At 40.1% G+C, this 22,198-nt stretch overlaps 1 protein-coding gene across 2 annotated transcripts in view; it reads right to left on the bottom strand.

Annotated features, from left to right (window-relative positions):
* Nucleotides 1–13,191: 13,191 nt before the first annotated feature.
* The window catches only part of mdm2 (MDM2 proto-oncogene), a 31,165-nt gene continuing 22,158 nt past the window's right edge, over nt 13,192–22,198 (bottom strand). For both annotated transcript variants that reach the window (XM_055650709.1, XM_055650710.1), the window contains 3 exons: nt 20,231–20,359; nt 20,071–20,154; nt 13,192–14,320 (listed from right to left, as the gene is read on the bottom strand). In XM_055650709.1, coding sequence (XP_055506684.1) covers nt 13,805–14,320; nt 20,071–20,154; nt 20,231–20,359 — 729 coding nt within the window. In that variant the 3' untranslated portion in view covers nt 13,192–13,804. The remainder of the gene's footprint in view (nt 14,321–20,070; nt 20,155–20,230; nt 20,360–22,198) is intronic.

Genomic DNA, 22,198 nt, shown 5'->3' with positions numbered 1-22,198 from the left:
GGGCTGGGGGCTGGTGCTGCTTCTATGGGTGAGAAGCCAGTTTATTTTGAAATATTGGGGGGGGGAGAGAAGGATTTGATTAAAAATGTGTACATAAACACGACGAAATGTAATCAGGAGTGGATACTTTGAAAGAAAAGTGAAATCTCTACCGAAATGAAAAAGATCTCGGCGATTCTGCGTCTGGGTTTCTCCGGCAGGCACACAGTGTTATATAATAGATAGATGGCAAGTATTTGAAATTGAATTCATTTTATCTTTTGTGGTCTGGAATTCTGAGATGTAATCAACATGAAAGTAGTTGGGCTGTTCTAATGGTTTGTTAAAGTTATATTATATCGGGATTAGATGTGGCAACAATTCTAGAACACAGAATGATATTTCTTGTACCTTCCAAAGCAACTGCACGGGTCTAAATGACACTGCACCATAAATGTGACTTTGCTGTTGTCTCCTGCATCAGTTCAAAACGATCTTTTAGATTGATTCAAAAATGTTACTCAAATTACTCTTTGATATTGTGGCAATATCACCCACTTATCACAGCTTCAATGAAACAAATTGGATTATGAATGCACTTATTTTTCCAAAGACTATATGTCCTATATTTCAAAAATTAATGGCCAGCCATCAAGTTCTGCATTCATAAAAACATAGAAAATAGGTGCAGGAGTAGGCCATTCGACACTTCGAGCCAGCACCGCCATTCAATATGATCATGGCTGATCATCCAAAATCAGTACCCAGTTCCTGCGTTCTCCCCATATCCCTTTATTTTGTTGGCCTTAAGAGCTATAGCTAACTCTCTCTTGAATATATCCAATGAATTGGCCTCCACTGCCTTCTGTGGCAGAGAATTCCACAGATTCATAACTCTCTGGGTTTTTCCTTACCTCAGTCCTAAATGGACTACTTCTTATTCTTAAACTGTGGCCCCTGGTTCTGCTCTCCGCCCACATTGGGAGAAATGTTCCTACATCTTTTTGCTATTATCAAGATTGCTAACTAATCCTTACTCATTACACAATACCCAGTCTAAGACGGCCTGTCGTCTAGTTGGATCCTCTACATATTGGCTTAGACACTCCAGGAAATCCTCCTCCTCCTCAGTGTTGTTACCAATTTGGTTGCCCAATCTATATGTAGATTAAAGTCACCCATGGTAACTGCTGTACCGTTGCTACACGCATCCCTAATTTCCTGTTTGATGCAATCCCCAACCTCACTACTGCTGTTTGATGTTCTAAGCACAACTCCAACAAGCGTTTTCTGCCCTTGGCTATTTCGCAGTTCTACCCATACATTTTCACCACCAACTTCTGACATATGTTGGAGCTGGTGATTCTCTCAATTAGAAACACGTGGGAGAATCATTGGTGCCCTGTGATCTCATATGGGGGGAGTGGGTGGGAAACTAAAACTAAACTTCACCCATAAATTTGAGGATATAAAACACCTTTATATGACTTGGTCAGAAATATCAAAGCTGTTAAAACATTTGGATTCCTTGAGTATTTTATAAGCGCCCACAATTTAAAAACCTGAAACCACTAAAATTTGAAAGTGACAGACTTAATAGGAAACTCAGAAAACAAAAAGATAAAATTCTAAAATAGTTTAAGACTAATAAGGACGGCTTTATACCTTACAATATTTCTAAATATTGAAGTATTAAAACAAATGTGTTGACACCAGAAATATTTTTGGAAGTGAATTTTTGGATTTGTGAAACTCATAATTCAAATTCTTGCAGCAGTTTCCTTCCATTCAAATCAAGGGCAAAGACCAGCTGAGCCTTCCATTGTCTTGTAATTGATACATATACTCCCTGCATTTGTATTCATGTTCCCTTGCGATAAACAATAACATTCAGTTGGCTTGATAAAAACTTACTCTACTTGCATACGAGCATTTTGTAAAACATGCAGTAGGACACCCACATCCCACAGTCTCTCACCATTTTAGATAATATGATTCCTATTGTTGCAGCTAATTTTAGTGAAGAGCTGAAGGCTATGCTAACCTTTCTAAAACAATATCATGTTTACACTTGACCAATGGACTGTGGTTTGTTTAGTTTAGTTTACAACTGTCCCTTCCTTCTTTGTTGTTTGTTTGTATGTGTTAAATCTATGTTTTTATTGTTCTTTAGCTTATTTTATGTGGGGTGGAGGGTTTGTAGGAAACCTTTTCTAATCTCTTACCTGACGGTGATCGTATCTCCACCTGCACTACGGCCTAAAGGGTCGGTCCCACTGTACGAGGTAATTCAAGAGTTCTCCTGAGTTTCCCCTGATTCGAATTCAGAGAATTACGGTAATAACCGCTCGTAGCTACTCGGGGCTCTCGTGGACATTTTTCAACATGTTGAAAAAACTTCACGAGCTTACCGCGTTTCCCGAGTACCTGCCGTTACCGTTACGAGCTCCGACGCACCCGCTACGTGCATTCTACGTACTTACCACGAGTTTGTTTTTTTTAAACTCGGGAGAGCTCTTGGGCAAACTCGTATAGTGGGACAGGCCCTTTATATTGAGGAGTTGGCAGCCTTTGCAGGAGACCGGTTTAGGGAGCTCCACCGCGGAAGTCTGTGGACTTTAACATTGTGGAGCTCGTGGTCTCTGGTCAAAGACCAACTTTGGGAACTCCAAGCCACAGGAGCTTCGACCCCCCGATCGCAGGAGCTTCGACCGCCCTGACCCGGGAACTTCGATCGGCCCGACTGTGATGGTTCGAATGCCCCGGGAGAATAAAGAGGAAGAAGATTGGACTTTATTGCCTTCCACCACAGTGAGGGATGTGGGGAATCTGCTGTGGTAGATGTTTATGTTAACCTTTATGTAGTTGTGTGTCTTGTTACTTTTTTTTAATAGGGCTGTATAGTAATTCGAATTTCAATGTTCCTTAAGGTACATGTGACAATAAACTGACCTTGAAACCTTGAGATACAGCATCGAAACAGTACCTTCGGCCAACCGAATTTATGCCGTCCATTGATAACCCATACATGAATTCAATGAATACACAAATTTGCATCACATACACTAGGGGCAATTTACAGAAGCCAATTAATCTACAAACCGGCACGTCATTGAAATTTGGGAGAAAAGTGGTGAGCCTGGGAAAAAAAACCCAGTCACAGGTAAAACATACAGACAGCGCCCGTAGTCAGGATTGAACCTGGGTCTCTGGTGTTGTGAGGCAGCAGCTCTACCACAGCACCACTCTTCTGCCCCATTTGTTCTTTAAGACTGAAACTTAATTAAAAAAAATATATGATTTTATGTTGCAGTTGCCAAAGTATTGTGAAACTGCTTACCTTATGGGGTTTCACATCTCAAACTAATTTTAATATTCTTTGATTCATTAATATTAAATATTTAATTTTAAGGAAATTGCTTTCAAAATGTATCAGTGATCCATTAGAATAAAAATACATTTTGTATTCAATTAAAATACAGTTATAATCTAATGTCACAATGATTTGATGTACCAAGGATTAAAATTTGCTGTTAATATTAATTCATTCTTCAAATGTTGTCACTATTTTTATTCAAACTTAGCTTATTAACAAGATCTGATCTTGGTTCAAATATGGTGATGTTTTACATTTAAATACCTGGCTGATTTGAAAAGTCTAAGGGCTTATTTTGTGAAGCCAAAAAGACTTTCTTTATGATTAACATGCATTTATCCCAAACGGAGGATTTTTTCAAATGGGAAAATGAAACAGCATTGGACTGGATTCTCATGCAGGAGCCCATGAGTTTCAGGATAGGGAGGAGTAGGGATGAAGGCTGACAGCGTACTGGAAACAACTGCAATCCTTTGACTTCAACATTAGGGTCACATGTGAGACGGTCCTGAGGAGGAATAGGTTATTATTGATTCAATTACAATGATGTTGACTTGACTTTTGCAATTTAACTGTGAGTGCAAAGGTTTCCAATGCTCTCTGGAAATCAAAGGAAGAAGAACAAACTAGTATTAAGACCGAGGAAAAAATATGCCAATGGTAGCGACATCCCACAGCTGATTTCTTCCTTGTCTCTATAAAAGGTTTTGGTCGTGGTATTTATGCTGAAGGTTACTTGATTTTGTACTTTGGAATTCTGATCCATCAAAGGAGCACAAATGTCACAGTGCAAAAGCAAATTATTGCAGATAATAGAACTGTGTATTGAAAATAGAAAATGTTGGGCCGGTAGTGAAGGTCAGACCTCTGGAGAGAGAAACGGAGTGAATGTTTTAAGTTAGGATGATACTTGGATCTTGATGTGAGACTGAACAATTACATTTAGTGCCTTCAATCATCACCTACAGTTTTCTAAGACGCGATTTATGGGCAGGAAGATGGTTTGGAGCAATCGCATCACATGAGCTATACAATCCCAACACATATTGAGAGAAAAAAGGTTGGTAGTCAGCAAAATCAATAGATTAATCCCCTCAAGCGATGTGGGGTTGTTGTACACTCAACTCGCATAAAACAGTGGAAGCAAACTTAAGAATAAGGCCAAAAATATTTAAATTTTGGAAATGTAACAACCACATATTTTTGCTTTAATCTCACATCCTCATGTTACTGCTCACCTTTTATACTTCAATATTCAAAAAATCAATGCAGCAAATGGCCAAAAATAAAATAGCCAATGTCTTTAACTGTATTTGTAATCAGAGAAATTAAACACTCACACTGGGAAGTAACGGATCCTTGGAAATGAAAGGACCCGCTAGTGGTAGAAATAAAGAACTACAGATGCTTGTTAATACCCAAAAGTTCTGTAGTAACTCAGCAGGTTAGGCAGCGTCCCTGGATAACATGGATAGGTGACATTTTGGGTCGACCTTCTTCATCTATAACTATCCATATTCTGCAGGGATATTGCCTGACCTGCTCAGTTACTCCAGCACTTTGTATCCACCTGCTATTTGTGTTGAGCTTCAACATAAGCAAATGAAATAAATGGGTTATTTATAACTGAAAAGATAATCAGTTTCCAATACTAACATTTCTGTTCAAGAATCAATGGGAGGAATAGAGAGAAAGAAAAATTCAACAGAAAAAATCATGTATTCAATGGAATGATGTGGAAATTAATAATGAGCAAAATGTCTTATCGTTCACTAATTGCTCATGTCACCTCCCCCACAGACATCTGCATTTTACTTCACAATTGCTATAGGTTATCAAGAAATACAGAATATAGCTGAAGCATTTAAAAATTAAAAATTGATTGGGTTTTAGTTTTCTGTTCCTCAACAAGTTTGACGCTGGAGTCTCTGACCTCCATGTCTTCCATTTTCAATTCACTACAATGACATTGAGTCACACAATGTTTGAATAAAACCATTGTAGCTTCAGTCCTTGACTGCCCTTTGTTCTTTTTCATTTCACTAAGTATCCTTTTGTGTTGTGGGATGTGGGCAATTACATTTGTGGGATTTGAATGTGTACTCAGGTGTTTCAGGGTCGTTATGAATGTGCAGTATGCCTCTGTATCTGATAGTACATCACTGTCCTTGTGGTTTACAATCTTCCCTGCACCACTCCCTGGCAAAGAGGGCTGATGGATACCAGCATCCAGACTCTGCTAACCTGCTATTGGTTTGAGTAATTCAAATTTCACTGCTTTAATTTTCCCCCTTTATTTGTGAAAATGGAGTCAATAGAAACCAAAATACACCGTCTGAACATTCATGAGATGGAATTCAATAAAAAAAAACCCATCCTAAAAAGAACTGATGTACTGCTTAAAAAGTCTTGCATTATTAGGAATAACAGGGTGTAGGTCAAATCGAAGAGGTCTTTCCAAGAGCTAACACAAGCATGATGCACAAATGGTCACCCAGGATGAAAGATCCAATGATGTTATCAGTGGTAGGGGAGATGGGGGCAAGGGATAAGTACTGATATGGGGATGAGGTACGCATCTTTCTCATGGGAAAAATGTGTACTCAAATATTTCAGCTTGGATTTGAGGTGCTTGAGATTACAAACAATTGCATTCAGGCCGAGCTAGTGATCGGGGAAAGAGCTGATTCCGGGAGCAGTTTGTGCTGGCCACAACCTTCCTCCCGTTGATCATGGGGAATATTCAATATTCAGGAGAGATAGACAGAAAGGAAAAGGAGGTGGGGTAAAGTTACTGATTAGAGAGGGGATTAATGCAATGGAAAGGAAGGACATTAGTTTGGAGGATGTGGAATCGGTATGGATAGAGCTGCGAAACACTAAGGGGCAGAAAACGCTGGTGGGTGTTGTGTACAGGCCACCTAACAGTAGTAGTGAAGTTGGAGATGGTATCAAACAGGAAATTAGAAATGCGTGCGACAAAGGCAAAACAGTTATAATGGGTGACTTCAATCTACATATAGATTGGGTGAATCAAATTGGCAGGGGTGCTGAGGAAGAGGATTTCTTGCAATGTATGCGGGATAGTTATCTAAATCAACATGTAGAGGAACCAACGAGAGAGCAGGCTATTTTAGACTGGGTATTGAGTAATGAGGAAGGGTTAGTTAGCAATCTTGTTGTACGTGCCCTCTTGGGCAAGAGTGACCATAATATGGTTGAGTTCTTCATTAGGATGGAGAGTGACATTGTTAATTCAGAAACAATGGTTCTGAACTTAAAGAAAGGTAACTTTGAGGGTATGAGACGTGAATTGGCCAAGATTGACTGGCAATTAATTCTAAAAGGGTTGACGGTGGATATGCAATGGAAGACATTTAAAGGCTGCATGGATGAACTACAAAAATTGTTCATCCCAGTTTGGCAAAAGAATAAATCAGGGAAGGTAGTACATCCATGGATAACAAGGGAAATCAGGGATAGTATCAAAGCGAAGGATGATGCGTACAAATTAGCCAGAAAAAGCAGCATACCGGAGGACTGGGAGAAATTCAAAGACCAGCAGAGGAGGACAAAGGGCTTAATTAGGAAAGGAAAAATAGATTATGAAAGAAAACTGGCAGGGAACATAAAAAACTGACTGCAAAAGTTTTTATAGATATGTGAAAAGAAAGAGATTAGTTAAAACAAATGTAGGTCCCTTGCAGTCAGAAACAGGTGAGTTGATCATGGGGAACAAGGATATGGCGGACCAATTGAATAACTACTTTGGTTCCGTCTTCACTAAGGAAGACATAAATAATTTGCCGGAAATAGCAGGGGACCGCGGGTCAAAAGAGTTGGAGGAATTGAGTGAAATCCAGGTTAGCCGGGAAGTGGTGTTGGGTAAATTGAATGGATTATAGGCCGATAAATCCCCAGGGCCAGATAGGCTGCATCCCAGAGTACTTAAGGAAGTAGCTCCAGAAATAGTGGATGCGTTAGTAATAATCTTTCAAAACTCTTTAGATTCTGGAGTAGTTCCTGAAGATTGGCGGGTAGCAAACTTAACCCCACTTTTTAAGAAGGGAGGGAGAGAGAAAATGGGGAATTACAGACCAGTTAGTCTAACATCGGTAGTGGGGAAACTGCTAGTCAGTTATTAAAGATGGGATAGCAGCACATTTGGAAAGTGGTGAAATCATTGGACAAAGTCAGCATGGATTTACGAAAGGTAAATCATGTCTGACGAATCTTATAGAATTTTTCGAGGATGTAACTAGTAGCGTGGATAGGGGAGAACCAGTGGATGTGGTGTATCTGGACTTCCAGAAGGCTTTCGGCAAGGTTCCACATAAGAGATTAGTGTACAAACTTAAAGCACATGGCATTGGGGGTTCAGTATTGATGTGGATAAAGAACTGGCTGGCAAACAGGAAGCAAAGAGTAGGAGTAAACGGGTCCTTTTCACAATGGCAGGCAGTGACTAGTGGGGTACCGCAAGGCTCAGTGCTGGGACCCCAACTATTTACAATATATATTAATGATCTGGATGAGGGAATTGAAGGCAATATCTCCAAGTTTGCGGATGACACTAAGCTGGGGGGCAGTGTTAGCTGTGAGGAGGATGCTAGGAGACTGCAAGGTGACTTGGATAGGCTGGGTGAGTGGGCAAATGTTTGGCAGATCCAGTATAATGTGGATAAATGTGAGGTTTCCATTTTGGTGGTAAAAACGGGAAAGCAGACTATTATCTGGTGGCCGATTGGGAAAGGGGGAGATGCAGCGAGACCTGGGTGTCATGGTACACCAGTCATTGAAGGTAGGCATGCAGGTGCAGCAGGCAGTAAAGAAAGCAAATGGTATGCTGGCTTTCATTGCAAAAGGATTTGAGTATAGGAGCAGGGAGGTTCTACTGCAGTTGTACAGGGTCTTGGTGAGACCACACCTGGAGTATTACGTACAGTTTTGGTCTCCAAATCTGAGGAAGGACATTATTGCCATAGAGGGAGTGCAGAGATGGTTCACCAGACTGATTCCTGGGATGTCAGGACTGTCTTATGAAGAAAGACTGGATAGACTTGGTTTATACTCTCTAGAATTTAGGAGATTGAGAGGGGATCTTATAGAAACTTACAAAATTCTTAAGGGTTGGACAGGCTAGATGCAGGAAGATTGTTCCCGATGTTAGGGAAGTCCAGGACAAGGGGTCACAGCTTAAGGATAAGGGGGAAATCCTTTAAAACCGAGATGAGAAGAACTTTTTTCACACAGAGAGTGGTGAATCTCTGGAACTCTGCCACAGAGTGTAGTTGAGGCCAGTTCATTGGCTATATTTAAGAGGGAGTTAGATGTGGCCCTTGTGGCTAAGGGGATTAGGGGGTATGGAGAGAAGGCAGGTACGGGATACTGAGTTGGATGATCAGCCATGATCATATTGAATGGCGGTGCAGGCTCGAAGGGCCGAATGGCCTACTCCTGCACCTAATTTCTATGTTTCTATGTTTCCCTTCTGAACTTTAGCAAGTGGTTCTTCATCCAATAGTGGACGTTGAACAAGTAATTTCATGAGATGAGATGGGTAGTTTAACAGGGAGCTTGAGCATAAGGTAAATTGTTAGTATGCATACAAATGACTGAATTACCTAGTTGATCAGTATGTATGAAGTACAGTATAGGCAATTCTGTAGGCTGGAGCAGATGAGAACAGTTTCATTAAGGAATCACATCTCTTGCCTAATGTCTCAGCGACCAGAATATTGATGAACCATTTCTTATTGTATAATCTTAGATCTAAAATATTCAATTATCTCAATGTATCCTCAACATACTGACCAAGAAAACCCTTTATGACTTAAAATTAATTTTCCATACGTGTTGGGTAATTTGTCTCACCCACTCTACTTCAAGTTGAAGGCTCCCTGGGAGTGTTCAATGCCCTTGCAGCACGCACCGCCAATTTCTAGTTTTATACCATGTCCTACGTTAACACAACAGTTCGGAGGCCGGTCGACAACTCCCACCAGTGTTTTTTTTTGCCTCTTGTTGTTTCTTGAGATTTTCCAAACTCAAATACTCTCTTCCATCTTTATACATGTTGTTGGGGCTACCCCCGCTCCTTTTTTAATTTGTACATTCCTTGTAAAGTTAAGTGTACTGGAATATTTGATTTCATTTTATTACCAGGTCCGCACAGGTCCTTTGATTACAATATGTTTGTTTTTTTTGCCATCAATCTATCTTACACAAATGCTGCACCTGGAGATGAAGTCTATAATTTTGTATTTTCATTATTTTAACCTGTGGTTATTCCACTTAGAGATACTTATGGTTGGATGCACTGTCCTTTCTTGACAGACTCTGGGTTTTAATTATTCTCTTCACTATACTTACTACACTATCCATTTGTCCTTTATCATTATCTTTCTAAATTTCCCTGCTTCCCATCACACTCATGTACTATTTAAAATCCTATTTACAGCATCAATTGGAAGGCCATTTTTCCCCAGACCCTGCCAGTGAGGGAGAACAATGGACAATTGGGGAGGGTATGAGAACAAAGGATAATGGGAACTTGGTGTGGGGGAACCGCTAGGGGGTGGGGAGAAAAACAAAAGGAGGAGCTGGCGTGCTTTGTAACCTTGTCAGCGCCATAGGTGGCTGCTATTTGTATACATTGGGTATGCAAGCAAAGAATTTCACTGTGCCTAGTCACACGTGACAATAAGGTATTCCATTCCATTCTAATGTAGCCTGTCCCAATAGAAAAGCAGTCTTTCACCAGAACGGTTACTAGCCCCCCCCCCCCCAAAAACAAACACTTCCCCCATGTCAGTCTTTGTGCTGTAGCCTTTCCTGTGATGTGAATGTATTTAACTTCATGTAAATTAAAGTCAAAACGATGCCCGAAATTTCAAAATATCATGAACTATGGGACTTCTTACAATAATTAAAAATATGCTAAAGAATATGCAAAAAGTTTCATTCATTCACAAAAAATATTAACTCAAGGATACATTTTATGTCTTCTACAGATTTGATGGTCATGTGGAAAATGTGCAAACTCCGAATAGAAGTCACTCGAGGACAGGATTGAATCCAGGTTGTTAGATCAGTTTCCAAATGTCCTCTAGGCTTGTTGCATTTCCAGCAACATTTCCAGTTTTGTAAAAACATAAATGTTCACTAACAAGGCACACCATGACTAAATCTCAATCTAGAAAATCATATACACACACACACAATGGAATAAATGACCCAATTTTTTCCCCCATCAAAATCAATTTATTCATTTAACTACAATGAAAATAAACTTTGCTTTTAAATTAAATAGCATATTTTATTTTACAAAGCACGACAAACTACCTATATTTTCAATAGGTATATTTTATATTAATATTTTAAACTGTGTAGAAACTTTATATTTTCTAAACCAACACAATTTATAAAACAATGAGTACATTTCTAGAATTTAAATTATCTTATCAACATACTTTACCACTCCACCACATTGACCAAACATTCACTTTGCACAAAGTAAAATATTAAATTGCATTGTAGGTGTTGAATAATCAAATATTTTCTGTGAAATTTTCACCTCGTTCAACGTTGTGAAGCAGTTTCACTAGGGATGAGGGAGGGGAGGAAGAATTCAGAAAACAGTGTCTGGTAAAACTGCACAAACCTTTTTGCCAAGGCAATTTTAAGAAAACAAATTTAGAAGCTACTTCTACCAAGCTGTTTTGTATTGCAATGGTTCATCAACGTCCTCTTATACTTTTATATACACAACGGGTTTATTCACTAGAAACATAGTTACAGTCAAAATAGGTCTAAACTTCTTCGTGCAATGTCTTCTCAGCTACAAGGATATCAACCCACACTTGGACACTTCCGCCAAAAGATTTGGTTACATAATAGTCAGATTTAAAGATGGTTCTAGTTGCCAATTGGAAGATTTTCAAACTTTGTACAAATTATTCTGTTCGGTGTCTTCAACAGAGGATGGGAGAAAGAAGCAAAAGATCTCTCGCTCTACATATTGTAATTTTCTTCCACTTCAGCCTAAAATGCCTACACATGCAATATTCCTACTTAATGGGAAACAGGCCTTGTAACAGTTAACAAAATAAGCCTCCAGAGACTAAATACTAAGTCATTTGGTCAGCATTCCTTCCTAAGAGGTGCAAATCATCTAGATATCAACTTTCCACACCTGCAACAGTAACCACATGACGTTAAAGCATTTATTGTTTGTGCATTTTCTTTACAAACCTCTACTTATTTTGCATGTGTAATTCATTATTTTTTACTTGTCCATTTATTTTTGTGCGTAATCTACCAAATGAGATTACCAAGGCAGAATCTACACATTCTTGAGATACAAGCTTATCTTGTCTGACATTATACTGCTCCATCTCCACCCACAAATGGGAGGAATAGCCAGGTTGCTCATCATTTCATTTTCCTCCCAAGGTAGTAGCTCTTCTGAATAATCTGTTCACTGCAGCCAATTACACAGATGAATCCCCAAATCACACATCTTTTCACACTTTGATAAGGATACAATTTACAAGAAAAAAATCCCATCAAAATTAAAGAATGGAATTGGAACAAAAGCTCACAAGCCATATTGCTTACAAATAAAGTATGTAGTTTACCAGGGAGCCAGTATAATGCAAGGATATCTTGAGGGCCAATCTTCATATGAAATAAAAGTTCATTGTTCTTGCTTTCAAGTAATTTTTCAATCTGGCTTTTTCTTGCTCTTATAATTAACCCCCCACCCCAACCCTCCCCTTTACAAATCATGATTAGCTAACGGTAGCATATCTCCAACTAGTCACAAATCCTGTATTGGTAAATGTGAATGGCACAACTCATTTCTGTAACCTATAAGGTAGACAAAAAATCTGGATAAATTCAGCAGGTGAGGCAGCATCTATGTTAATGTTTCAGGCTGATGACCGTGCTAGGTTTTTGCAATCAGCACAACCATTTCCTTCAAAGGTGAACCATCTTCCAATCTCATCTATGGCATCCGCTGCTCTACATCGGTGAGACCAAGCATAGGCTTGGCAATCGTTTCGCCCAACACCTTCGCTCAGTTCGCAATAACCAACCTGATCTCCCGGTAGCTCAGCACTTCAACTCCCCCTCCCATTCCAAATCGGACCTTTGTGTCCTGGGCCTCCTCCATGGCCAGAGTGAGTCCCACTGTAAATTGGAGGAGCAGCACCTCATATTTTGCTTGGGTAGTTTACACCCCAGCAGTATGAACATTGACTTCTCCAATTTCAGGTAGTCCTTGCTTTCTCCCTCTCCCCCCCACCCCCCTCCCAGCTCTCCCACAGCCCACTGTCTCCGCCTCTTCTTTTCTTCTTCCCGCCCCACCTCAGTCTGAAGAAGGGTCTCAACCCGAAACTTCACCGATTCCTTCGCTCCATAGATGCTGCCTCACCCCCTGAGTTTCTCCAGCTTTTTTTTTAATCTACCTTCCATCCTTATGGACTTTCGTCCAAACACCACAGCATGTTAGGCCATTCAAATAAGTGAATTCACTGATGAAATATTCAAATTCAGTGGTAATGTTATATTTAACAACGTAGCTGCAAAATAATCCTTTAATGGTAAAATGCGATCCAAATTAACTAACTAATCTACCACAACCTGTGAGTGTCATATAAACATTTCTACAGTGTTCTCTCAATAGTGCAGTTACCATTATGATTCCACCAGCATTACTTGGTGTTATTAATTTGAGGCCATAAGTTTTAGTGCCATGCAATGGAACAAGCAAAAAAGGTATAAGGATTTCCAGAGATGGATGTTCTTCATCAAGTTAGAAACAGACAAAATGTTATTAGAAATCTTTATCGATACTTATGACCACAAATTTCTAAATCAACACAATAAATACTTCCCTTTTAACAGTAGCTGAATGTCAAAAGTACCTCGTTGATAATGAAATGTTTTCATATGTGAAAGAGTTTACACAAGTAAAAGCTCAAAAATTATTTTTGGATGAGTTTAGAAATTAAACTGAACATATTACCAGTAACTTGGATATGTTCTCATGCTATAATTTTGGATTTAACTAGTTAACAAAAATGTGATGCCTGTAGCATTTCAATAAAGTATTGACCTTAACAGAGCAAAACATGATAAATTTGTAAATGATGAGAACAATGAATTATAACTGGAACTTGTGTGTACAATCCTGCTAAATGGAGTATCACAACAGGATCCCAATTCTATTAAAATTGCTGAAAATTATAATTACCCAAAACCTTATAAATTACTTTTTTTACTTTTACTGGACTAGGTTTTCCAATGATCACGGTAATAATGGGATATAACAACAAAATCTTGAAACTATATGATACGGGGTATGATTTGAGCATTTGTTCACTTGAATATTCTCAACAGTGTGCATTATGTAAAGTTAAACCAGACCAATTATAAATATATTTAACTAAAATAGGTCAACACAACCATTTGGATTGGCTCTCTGCACAATGGACAAGGTTTGTTCCTCTTCTTCAGTTTTTTTGCACAAGCATAACATGCAAGAAGATGGCCAGTTCTCCCATGAACAATACAACCATTCTTTTCCCGTGTCTGACATATAACACAAGCTTCCAAAGATCCCAAATTGTTGAGCTCTCCTTTATCTCCCTTGTCTGCATTTTCAGTTTCCTGGCTGCAACAGGTAATGCTTCCAGATGTAGATGGTTGTGAACATTCAGTTTCTTGCGACTCCGAGTAGTGAGAAATTTCACTGATCAAATCTGAACAGTTTGATTCTTTACTCTCAAGCAATGGTTTTTTGCAATCAGGAACATCAATCCCTTCATTCTCCACTGTGTCGCACCGTTTAAGTTTAGGTTTATCTGGAAGCCAGTCTTGGCGAACGGACCAACATCGGTGACAGAATCGCGGTAGTGGAGGATTCAGCTCTTCACATTTCGAACATTTCCAATAATCCTGTAATGCAATTTTAGTGCAGTGAGGCCAGTACCAGAAATAAGTATTCCATGAAGGTGGGTAGCATGCATACCAGTGAGCTGTTGCAACACACTGCTATTGGGTAAGCGAGCTAACAGTGCAGCACACTGTTCCCCATTTTACAAAATGTAGAGAGAAAAAAAAAAAAAAAAATCACTGGGCCACTACCGTGTGGCTAACAAAGCATTAGAAACACAACATTAACCTAAAATATGGGACGAGATGGGATGCTATGCCACCTACTGGTTCGGTTTCAAACAAAAACTAGTGCTACTGCACTAGAAAATTATTAGAGAGTAGTCAGAGGGATAGGCTATCCATGCATTTCGATGGACAAGGGCTGATTAGGGACAACCAGCATGGTTTAGTACATGGGAAGTCAGGAATCTGAAAGCTATTTGAAGATGTGACAAAAAGGTTGATGAGGACAGAGCTGTAGATAGTGTGTATGACTTTAGCAAAGCATTCGACAAGGTTACACATTGTGGCTACTCTGGTAGATCGCATGGGATCCAAGGAGCGATAGCTGAATGGATAGAGGCTTAATGAAAGGAGGGAAAGGGTTATGCTGGAAGGTTGCTTCACAGACTATAGAAAATAGGTGCAGGAGTAGGCCAATGCGTCCTTCGAGCCAGCACCGTCATTCAATGTGATCATGGCTGATCATCCACAATCAGTACCCCATTCCTGCCCCCATATCCCCCGACTCCACTATCTTTAAGAGCCCTATCTAGCTCTCTCTTGAAAGTATCCAGAGAACAGGCCTCCACCGTCCTCCGAGTCAGAGAATTCCAGACTCACAACTTTCTGTGTGAAAAGTTATTTTCTCATCTCCATTCTAAATGGCTTACCCCTTATTCTTAAACTGTCGACACTTGTTCTGAACTCCCCCAACATCAGGAACAAATAATTTTATATGGTTCAATAAGATTCCCTCTCATCTTTCTAAATTCCAGAGTATACAAGCCCATCCGCTCCATTCTCTCAGCATATGACAATCCCACCATCCCGGGAATAAACCTTGTGAACCTACGCTACACTCCATCAATAGCAAGAATGTCCTTCCTCAAATTTGGAGACCAAAACTGCACAGGTGTGGTCTCACTAGGGCCCTGTACAACTGTAGAAGCAGCCTACCAGAGGATTGGGAGAAATTCAGAGACCAGCAGAGGAGGACAAAGGGCTTAATTAGGAAAGGGAAAATAGATTATGAAAGAAAACTGGCAGGGAACATAAAAACGGACTGCAAATTTTTTTTATAGATATGTGAAGAGAAAGAGATTAGTTAAAACAAATGTTGGTCCCTTGCAGTCAGAAACAGGTGAATTGATCATGGGGAACAAGGATATGGCGGACCAATTGAATAACTACTTTGGTTCCGTCTTCACCAAGGAAGACATAAATAATCTGCCGGAAATAGCAGGGGACCATGGGTCAAAAGAGATGGAGGAACTGAGTGAAATCCAGGTTAGTCGGGAAGTGGTGTTGGGTAAATTGAATGGATTAAAGGCAGATAAATCCCCAGGGCCAGATAGGCTGCATTCCAGAGTACTTAAGGAAAGTAGCTCCAGAAATAATGGATGCATTAGTGATAATTATTCAAAACCCTTTAGTGATTTCTGAGGATTGGAGGGTAGCTAATGTAACCCCACTTTTTAAAAAGGGAGGGAGAGAGAAAATGGGGAATTACAGACCAGTTAGTCTCACATCGGTAGTGGGGAAACTGCTAGAGTCAGTTATTAAAGATGGGATAGCAGCACATTTGGAAAGTGGTGAAATTGGATAAAGTCAGCATGGATTTACGAAAGGCAAATCATGTCTGACGAATCTTATAGAATTTTTCGAGGATGTAACTAGTAGAGTGGATAGGGGAGAACCAGTGGATGTGTTGTATCTGGACTTTCAGAAGGCTTTCGACAAGGTCCCACATAAGAGATTAGTATACAAACTTAAAGCACACGGTATTGGGGGTTCAGTATTGATGTGGATAAAGAACTGGCTGGCAAACAGGAAGCAAAGAGTATGAGTAAACAGGTCCTTTTCACAATGGCAGGCAGTGACTAGTGGGGTACCGCAAGGCTCAGTGCTGGGACCCCAGCTTTTTACAATATATATTAATGATTGGACGAGGGAATTGAATGCAACATCTCCAAGTTTGCGGATGACACTAAGCTGGGAGGCAGTGTTAGCTGTGAGGACGATGCTAGGAGGCTGCAAGGTGACTTGGATAGGCTGGGTGAGTGGGCAAATGTATGGCAGATGCAGTATAATGTGGATAAATGTGAGGTTATCCACTTTGGTGGCAAAAACAGGAAAGCAGACTATTATCTAAATGGTGGTTGACTAGGAAAAGGGGAGATGTAACGAGACTTGGGTGTCATTGAAAGTAGGCATGCAGGTGCAGCAGGTAGTGAAGAAAGCGAATGGTATGTTAGCATTCATAGCAAAAGGATTTGAGTATAGGAGCAGGGAGGTTCTACTGCAGTTGTACAGGGTGTTGGTGAGACCACACCTGGAGTATTGCGTACAGTTTTGGTCTCCAAATCTGAGGACGGACATTATTGCCATAGAGGGAATGCAGAGAAGGTTCACCAGACTAATTCCTGGGATGTCAGGACTGTCTTATGAAGAAAGACTGGATAGACGTGGCTTGTACTCGCTAGAATTTAGGAGATTGAGAGGGGATCTTATAGAAACTTACAAAATTCTTAAGGGGTTGGACAGGCTAGATGCAGGAAGATTGTTCCCGATATTGGGGAAGTCCAGGCCAAGGGGTCACAGCTTAAGGATAAGGGGGAAATCCTTTAAGACCGAGATGAGAAAAACATTTTTCACACAGAGAGTGGTGAATCTCTGGAACTCTCTGCCACAGAGGGTAGTTGAGGCCAGTTCATTGGCTATATTTAAGAGGGAGTTAGATGTGGCCCTTGTGGCTAAGGGGATCAGAGGGTATGGAGAGAATACCGAGTTGGATGATCAGCCATGATCATATTGAATGGCGGTGCAGGCTCGAAGGGCCGAATGGCCTACTCCTGCACCTATTTTCTATGTGTCTATGTCCTCTTTGCTCCTATACTCAACTCCTCTTATGAAGGCCAACTTCACTTTCTTCACTGCCTGCTGTACCTGCATGCTAACCTTCATTGACTGATGAACAATGACCCCCAGATCGCATTGTACTTCCCCTTTACCCAACGACTATTTAGATAATAATCTTCCTTCCTGTTTTTGCTACCGAAGTGGATAACCTCACATTTATCCACATCTGCCCATTCACCCAACCTGTATATATATATATATATATATATATTGTAAATAGTTGCGGTCCCAGCACCGATCTTGTGGTACCCAATAGTCAGTCTGCCATTCTGAAAGGGACTCGTTAATCCCTATCCTTTGTCTGCCAACCAATTTTCTATCCATGTTCGCACTCTACCCCCAATACCATGTGCCCTAATTTTGCCCACTAAGCTCTTATGTGGGGCTTTATCAAATGCTTTCTGAAAGTCCAGGTACACTACACCCACTGGCTCTGTTGTCCATTTTCCTAGTTACATCCTCAACAAATTCCAGAAGATTAGTCAAGCATGATTTCCCCATGGTAAATCCATGCCGACTCAGACCGATCCTGTTACTGCTATGCAAATGTGCCGCTAATTCTTCTTTTATGATTGACTCCAGCAACCCTCCAATCCACAGGAACTAATCCTGAATCTATAGAACATTGGAAAATGATCACCAATGCATCTACAATTTCTAGAGCCACTTCCTTAGGTACCCTGGGCTGCAGACCATCAGACCCTGGGTATTTATCAGCCTTCAGTCCCATCAGTCTACCCAACACCATTTCCAGCCTAATGTGGATTTCCTTCAGTTCCTATGTCACCCCAGATCCTCTGGCCACTAGTACATCAGGAAGATTGTTTGTGTCCTCCTTAGTGAAGACGGATCCAAAGTACCTGTTCAACTGATATGCCATTTCCTTGTTCCCCATAATAAATTCACCCTTTTCAGTCTTTCAACTTTGGTCTTAACTAATTTTTTCCTCTTCACGTACATAAAGAAGCTTTTACTATCCTCCTTTATATTCTTGGTAGCTTACCTTCGTACCTCATCTTTTCTCCCCGTATTGCCTCTTTAGTTATCTTCTGCTGCTCTTTAAATGTAACCCAATCCTCTGGCTTCCCGCTCCTCTTTGCCATATTAGACTTCTCTTTTATTTTTATACTGAATTCCCTTGTCAACCACGGTCCCCCCTTACTCCCCTTGGAATCTTTCTTCCTCTTTGGAATGAACTGATCCTGCACCTTCTGTATTATTCTCAGAAATACCTGCCATTGTTGTTCTACTGTTATCCTTGCTAGGGTATCTTTCCAGTCAACTTTGGCCAGCTCCTCCCTCATGGCTCCAAAGTCCCCTTTGTTCAACTGTAATACTGACAACTCCGATTTACCCTTCTCCCTCTCAAATTGTACCCCTGTGACTAGTGGTGTGCCTCAGGGTTTGGTGCTGGGACTGTTACGGTTTATCTTCCATATCAATGATTTGGATGAGAATGTACATGGTTCGCAAGTTTGCAGATGATACAAAAGTGGATGGATGGTATTGCATCAAACATTGCAGCAGGATTTTGATTGGTTGGTCAGGTGGGCTGAGGAATAGTTGATTAAATTTAATACACAAAAATGTGAGGTATTGGATTTTGCAAAGTCTAAAATGGGCAGGGCCTACACAGTGAATGGTAGGGCTCTGGGGAGCATTGTAGAGAAGAGAGATCTAGGAATTCAGGTACGTAGTTCCTTGAAGGTGGCGTCATAAGTAGATAGATATGGTCAAAAAGGCTTTTGGCATATTGGCTTTCATCAGAACATTGAGTATAGAAGTTGGTACGACATGGTGCAGTTATACAAGACGTTGGTGAGGCAGCATTTAGAGTATTGTGTTCTGGGCACCATGTTATAGGAAAGATGTTGTCAAGTTGGAAAGGGTATAGAAAAGATTTACGAGGATATTATTATGAGGAGACAAGGGGCTGAGCTACAGGGAAAGGTTGAGCAGGCTGGGACGCTAGTCCTTGGAGTGCAGGAGGATGATGGGCGATCTTATAGAGGTGTATAAAATCATAAAAGGAATAGATCCAGTAGACGCAGTCTCTTCCGCAGAGTGGGGGAATCGAGAACCAGAGGACATCGGTTTAAGGTGAGGGGGTGGGAGATTTAACAGGAATTAGAGGGGTAACATTTTTCACACAAAGGGTGGTAGGTGTATGGAACGAGCTGCAAAGGTGATAGTGGAGGCAGGGATTATCGCAACATTTAAGAAACAATTAGACAGGTACATGGACAGGACATATTTCGAGAGATACGAGCCAAACGCAGGCAGGTGGGACTAGCGATGATGGGACATGTTGGTCGGTGTTAGCAAGCTGGTCTGAAGGGCCCGTTTCCATGCTGTATGACTCTACAGTGCTCAGAAGAGAAAACATTTAATCTTTGACTATCATTATTCATTGCACAGCTGTGTGCAAACTTCACTGGATGGAAAACATTATGCAAATTCAATTTACTATGTTCTGCAGTGGCTTTCAAAAGACAAAAGCAATGAGAATTGATGGATATGGGAAAGACAGTATTATATACTGCAGCCAATGTAGTGGAAAACTGCTATAATATAAAGTGGCCAGTTACCCACAGCACACCTTTCAAAACATTTGTCACAAAGAAACTTACAGCTACAGACATTTCTGGGTCAATTTCTTCAATAACTATGCCTTCATCGCTGTCAGCAGGTTCACAATTAGCATCTTCATAAACCTGCAAGAAAGTTACCATGAGTATATTTCATTTTCGGTGCTCTTTAAAAGTGATAAAAGTATTGTTTGAAGCTTGCCTCGTCATCACTTGGGTCTTGTGAATCCTCACTGATATTGTTATATTCTGCAGAATTATTTGATTCAATCTCAAACTCAACACTGAACTTGTCACTGGAGTCTTCCCCTTCTGTAGCAAAATGAAGATCCTAAAACAAAAAAGTAAACAAGTTAGCACTCAGATTAAGAATAAACATCCTACACACATGCATTTATACCATATCGAGTGCTTGGCTTTGATACTCTTGAATAATCCAAAAATGTTATAATTTAATCTCCATACCAGTTACATATTTCTTCATTTTAAAATAAATATCCTCCTCAGCAACTTAAATATCGGTATCAATTCTACTTATTCACTCAATTGTTACTTAATTTTTATAGTAATACTGATAGTCGATTTTGTAGTTTCATGCATTTAACAAAGCTTCATTTACAATTAAATGATACCTCCAATACTAAAAGACCTCTTTCATAACTTTTAGTAACATATAAAAAGTTAATTTGGGCTTTCTGGGCTGATTATGAGAGAATTTAACTACCAGGGCAAGAAAATCAATCCCCTTCCTGACACTGAAGAATTACACATCACAATTGTCTCATTTCAGTTCTCAAATGAGATGTGTTGATTCTATTGTAAAGGAAGCTAAAATAATACAGGTCCGTTCTTCATAAACAAATCTGGACACGCGTTCAGGGAGTTTTACACCAAAGGAACTAACTAGATCTCTAATCAATCCTGTTTCTGGTTGTGGCTGGTCTAGTCAGCAATCAAACCTGGGAAGTCTAATGGATGCATGTAGTGAATAGCACAAAAATAAATTAAGAGTACCTTATTCAGAGCAAACCTGCCTCATCAATCACCAAACCAAATTCCTATTCATTTAATGATAAATTTAAATTTTCACCGTTACTCATCTTTATCTCTCCAGGTCTTGATATCAGAATAGTACAGTGCAGGAACAGGCTATTCAACCCGCTATTTTTGTGCAGAATGTGATGCCAAATGAAACTAATCCCTCCATTCCCTGTATATGCATATATCCATCTAAACACCACTATTGTACACGACTCCTCCACCAGCCTGGTATCGCATTCCAGACACCTGGCATTCTGTGTGAAACAAAATGTCCTGCACATCTCCTAGAAATTTGACCCATCTCACCTTAATTCTGTGCTCTCTAGTCTTTGACATTTCCAACCTGGGAGAAAGATTCTGACCATATACCCCATTTAAGCCTCCCAATTTAAAAGAAAACATCTGTCAGGTGTTTCAAGTTTCTCCAACCTCACTTTATCCAAGCAGCATTCTGGTAAATTACTTCTGGACCCTACCAAAGCTTCCACACCGTTCCTATAGTGGGACAACCAGAATTATGCTCCAAATGCAACAACCAAAGTTTTATGAAGCTGCAATATGACTTCCTCATATAACTCATACAATGCCACGACCAATGAACGCAAGTATACTATATGTCTTCTTCACCAACCTATCAACTTGTGTTGCCTCTTTCAGGAAGCTACGATCTGGGGTCCCAACATCCCTATGTACATTCTGCCATTAACTGTATGCATTCCCCTTACATTTGACCTCCCAAAGTGCAACACCTCACATGCCCAGATTAATCTCTATCCACTATTTATCTTTAACATATACAGACAGATGTGATCTATATCCTGCTGTATCCTTTGACAGACTTCTTCACTGTCCATAACACCAATTAAACCGGACTTACTAAACAACCCATCTGCATTTTCATTTGTCATATACTAAAATCACAGATGTTGCAGCAATGTTTCCTGTGGAACACCACTGGTTACAGACTTCAAGTCAAAATGACACCCTTCCATCACTATCCTGTCTTCAATGGATAAGGAAGCTCTGAATCCAAATTACCAAGTCACAGTAGATTGCATGCATGTTAATCTTCTGGATCAGCTTTGCATGAGGGACCTTATTAAATGGCGTACTACATCGGTGAGATGAC

Source organism: Leucoraja erinacea, chromosome 19 (assembly GCF_028641065.1).
Source record: "Leucoraja erinacea ecotype New England chromosome 19, Leri_hhj_1, whole genome shotgun sequence".
Lineage (NCBI taxonomy): Eukaryota > Metazoa > Chordata > Chondrichthyes > Rajiformes > Rajidae > Leucoraja > Leucoraja erinaceus.
Note: the sequence above shows the minus strand (reverse complement) of the source record. Positions and strands in the feature narration are given on the sequence as shown.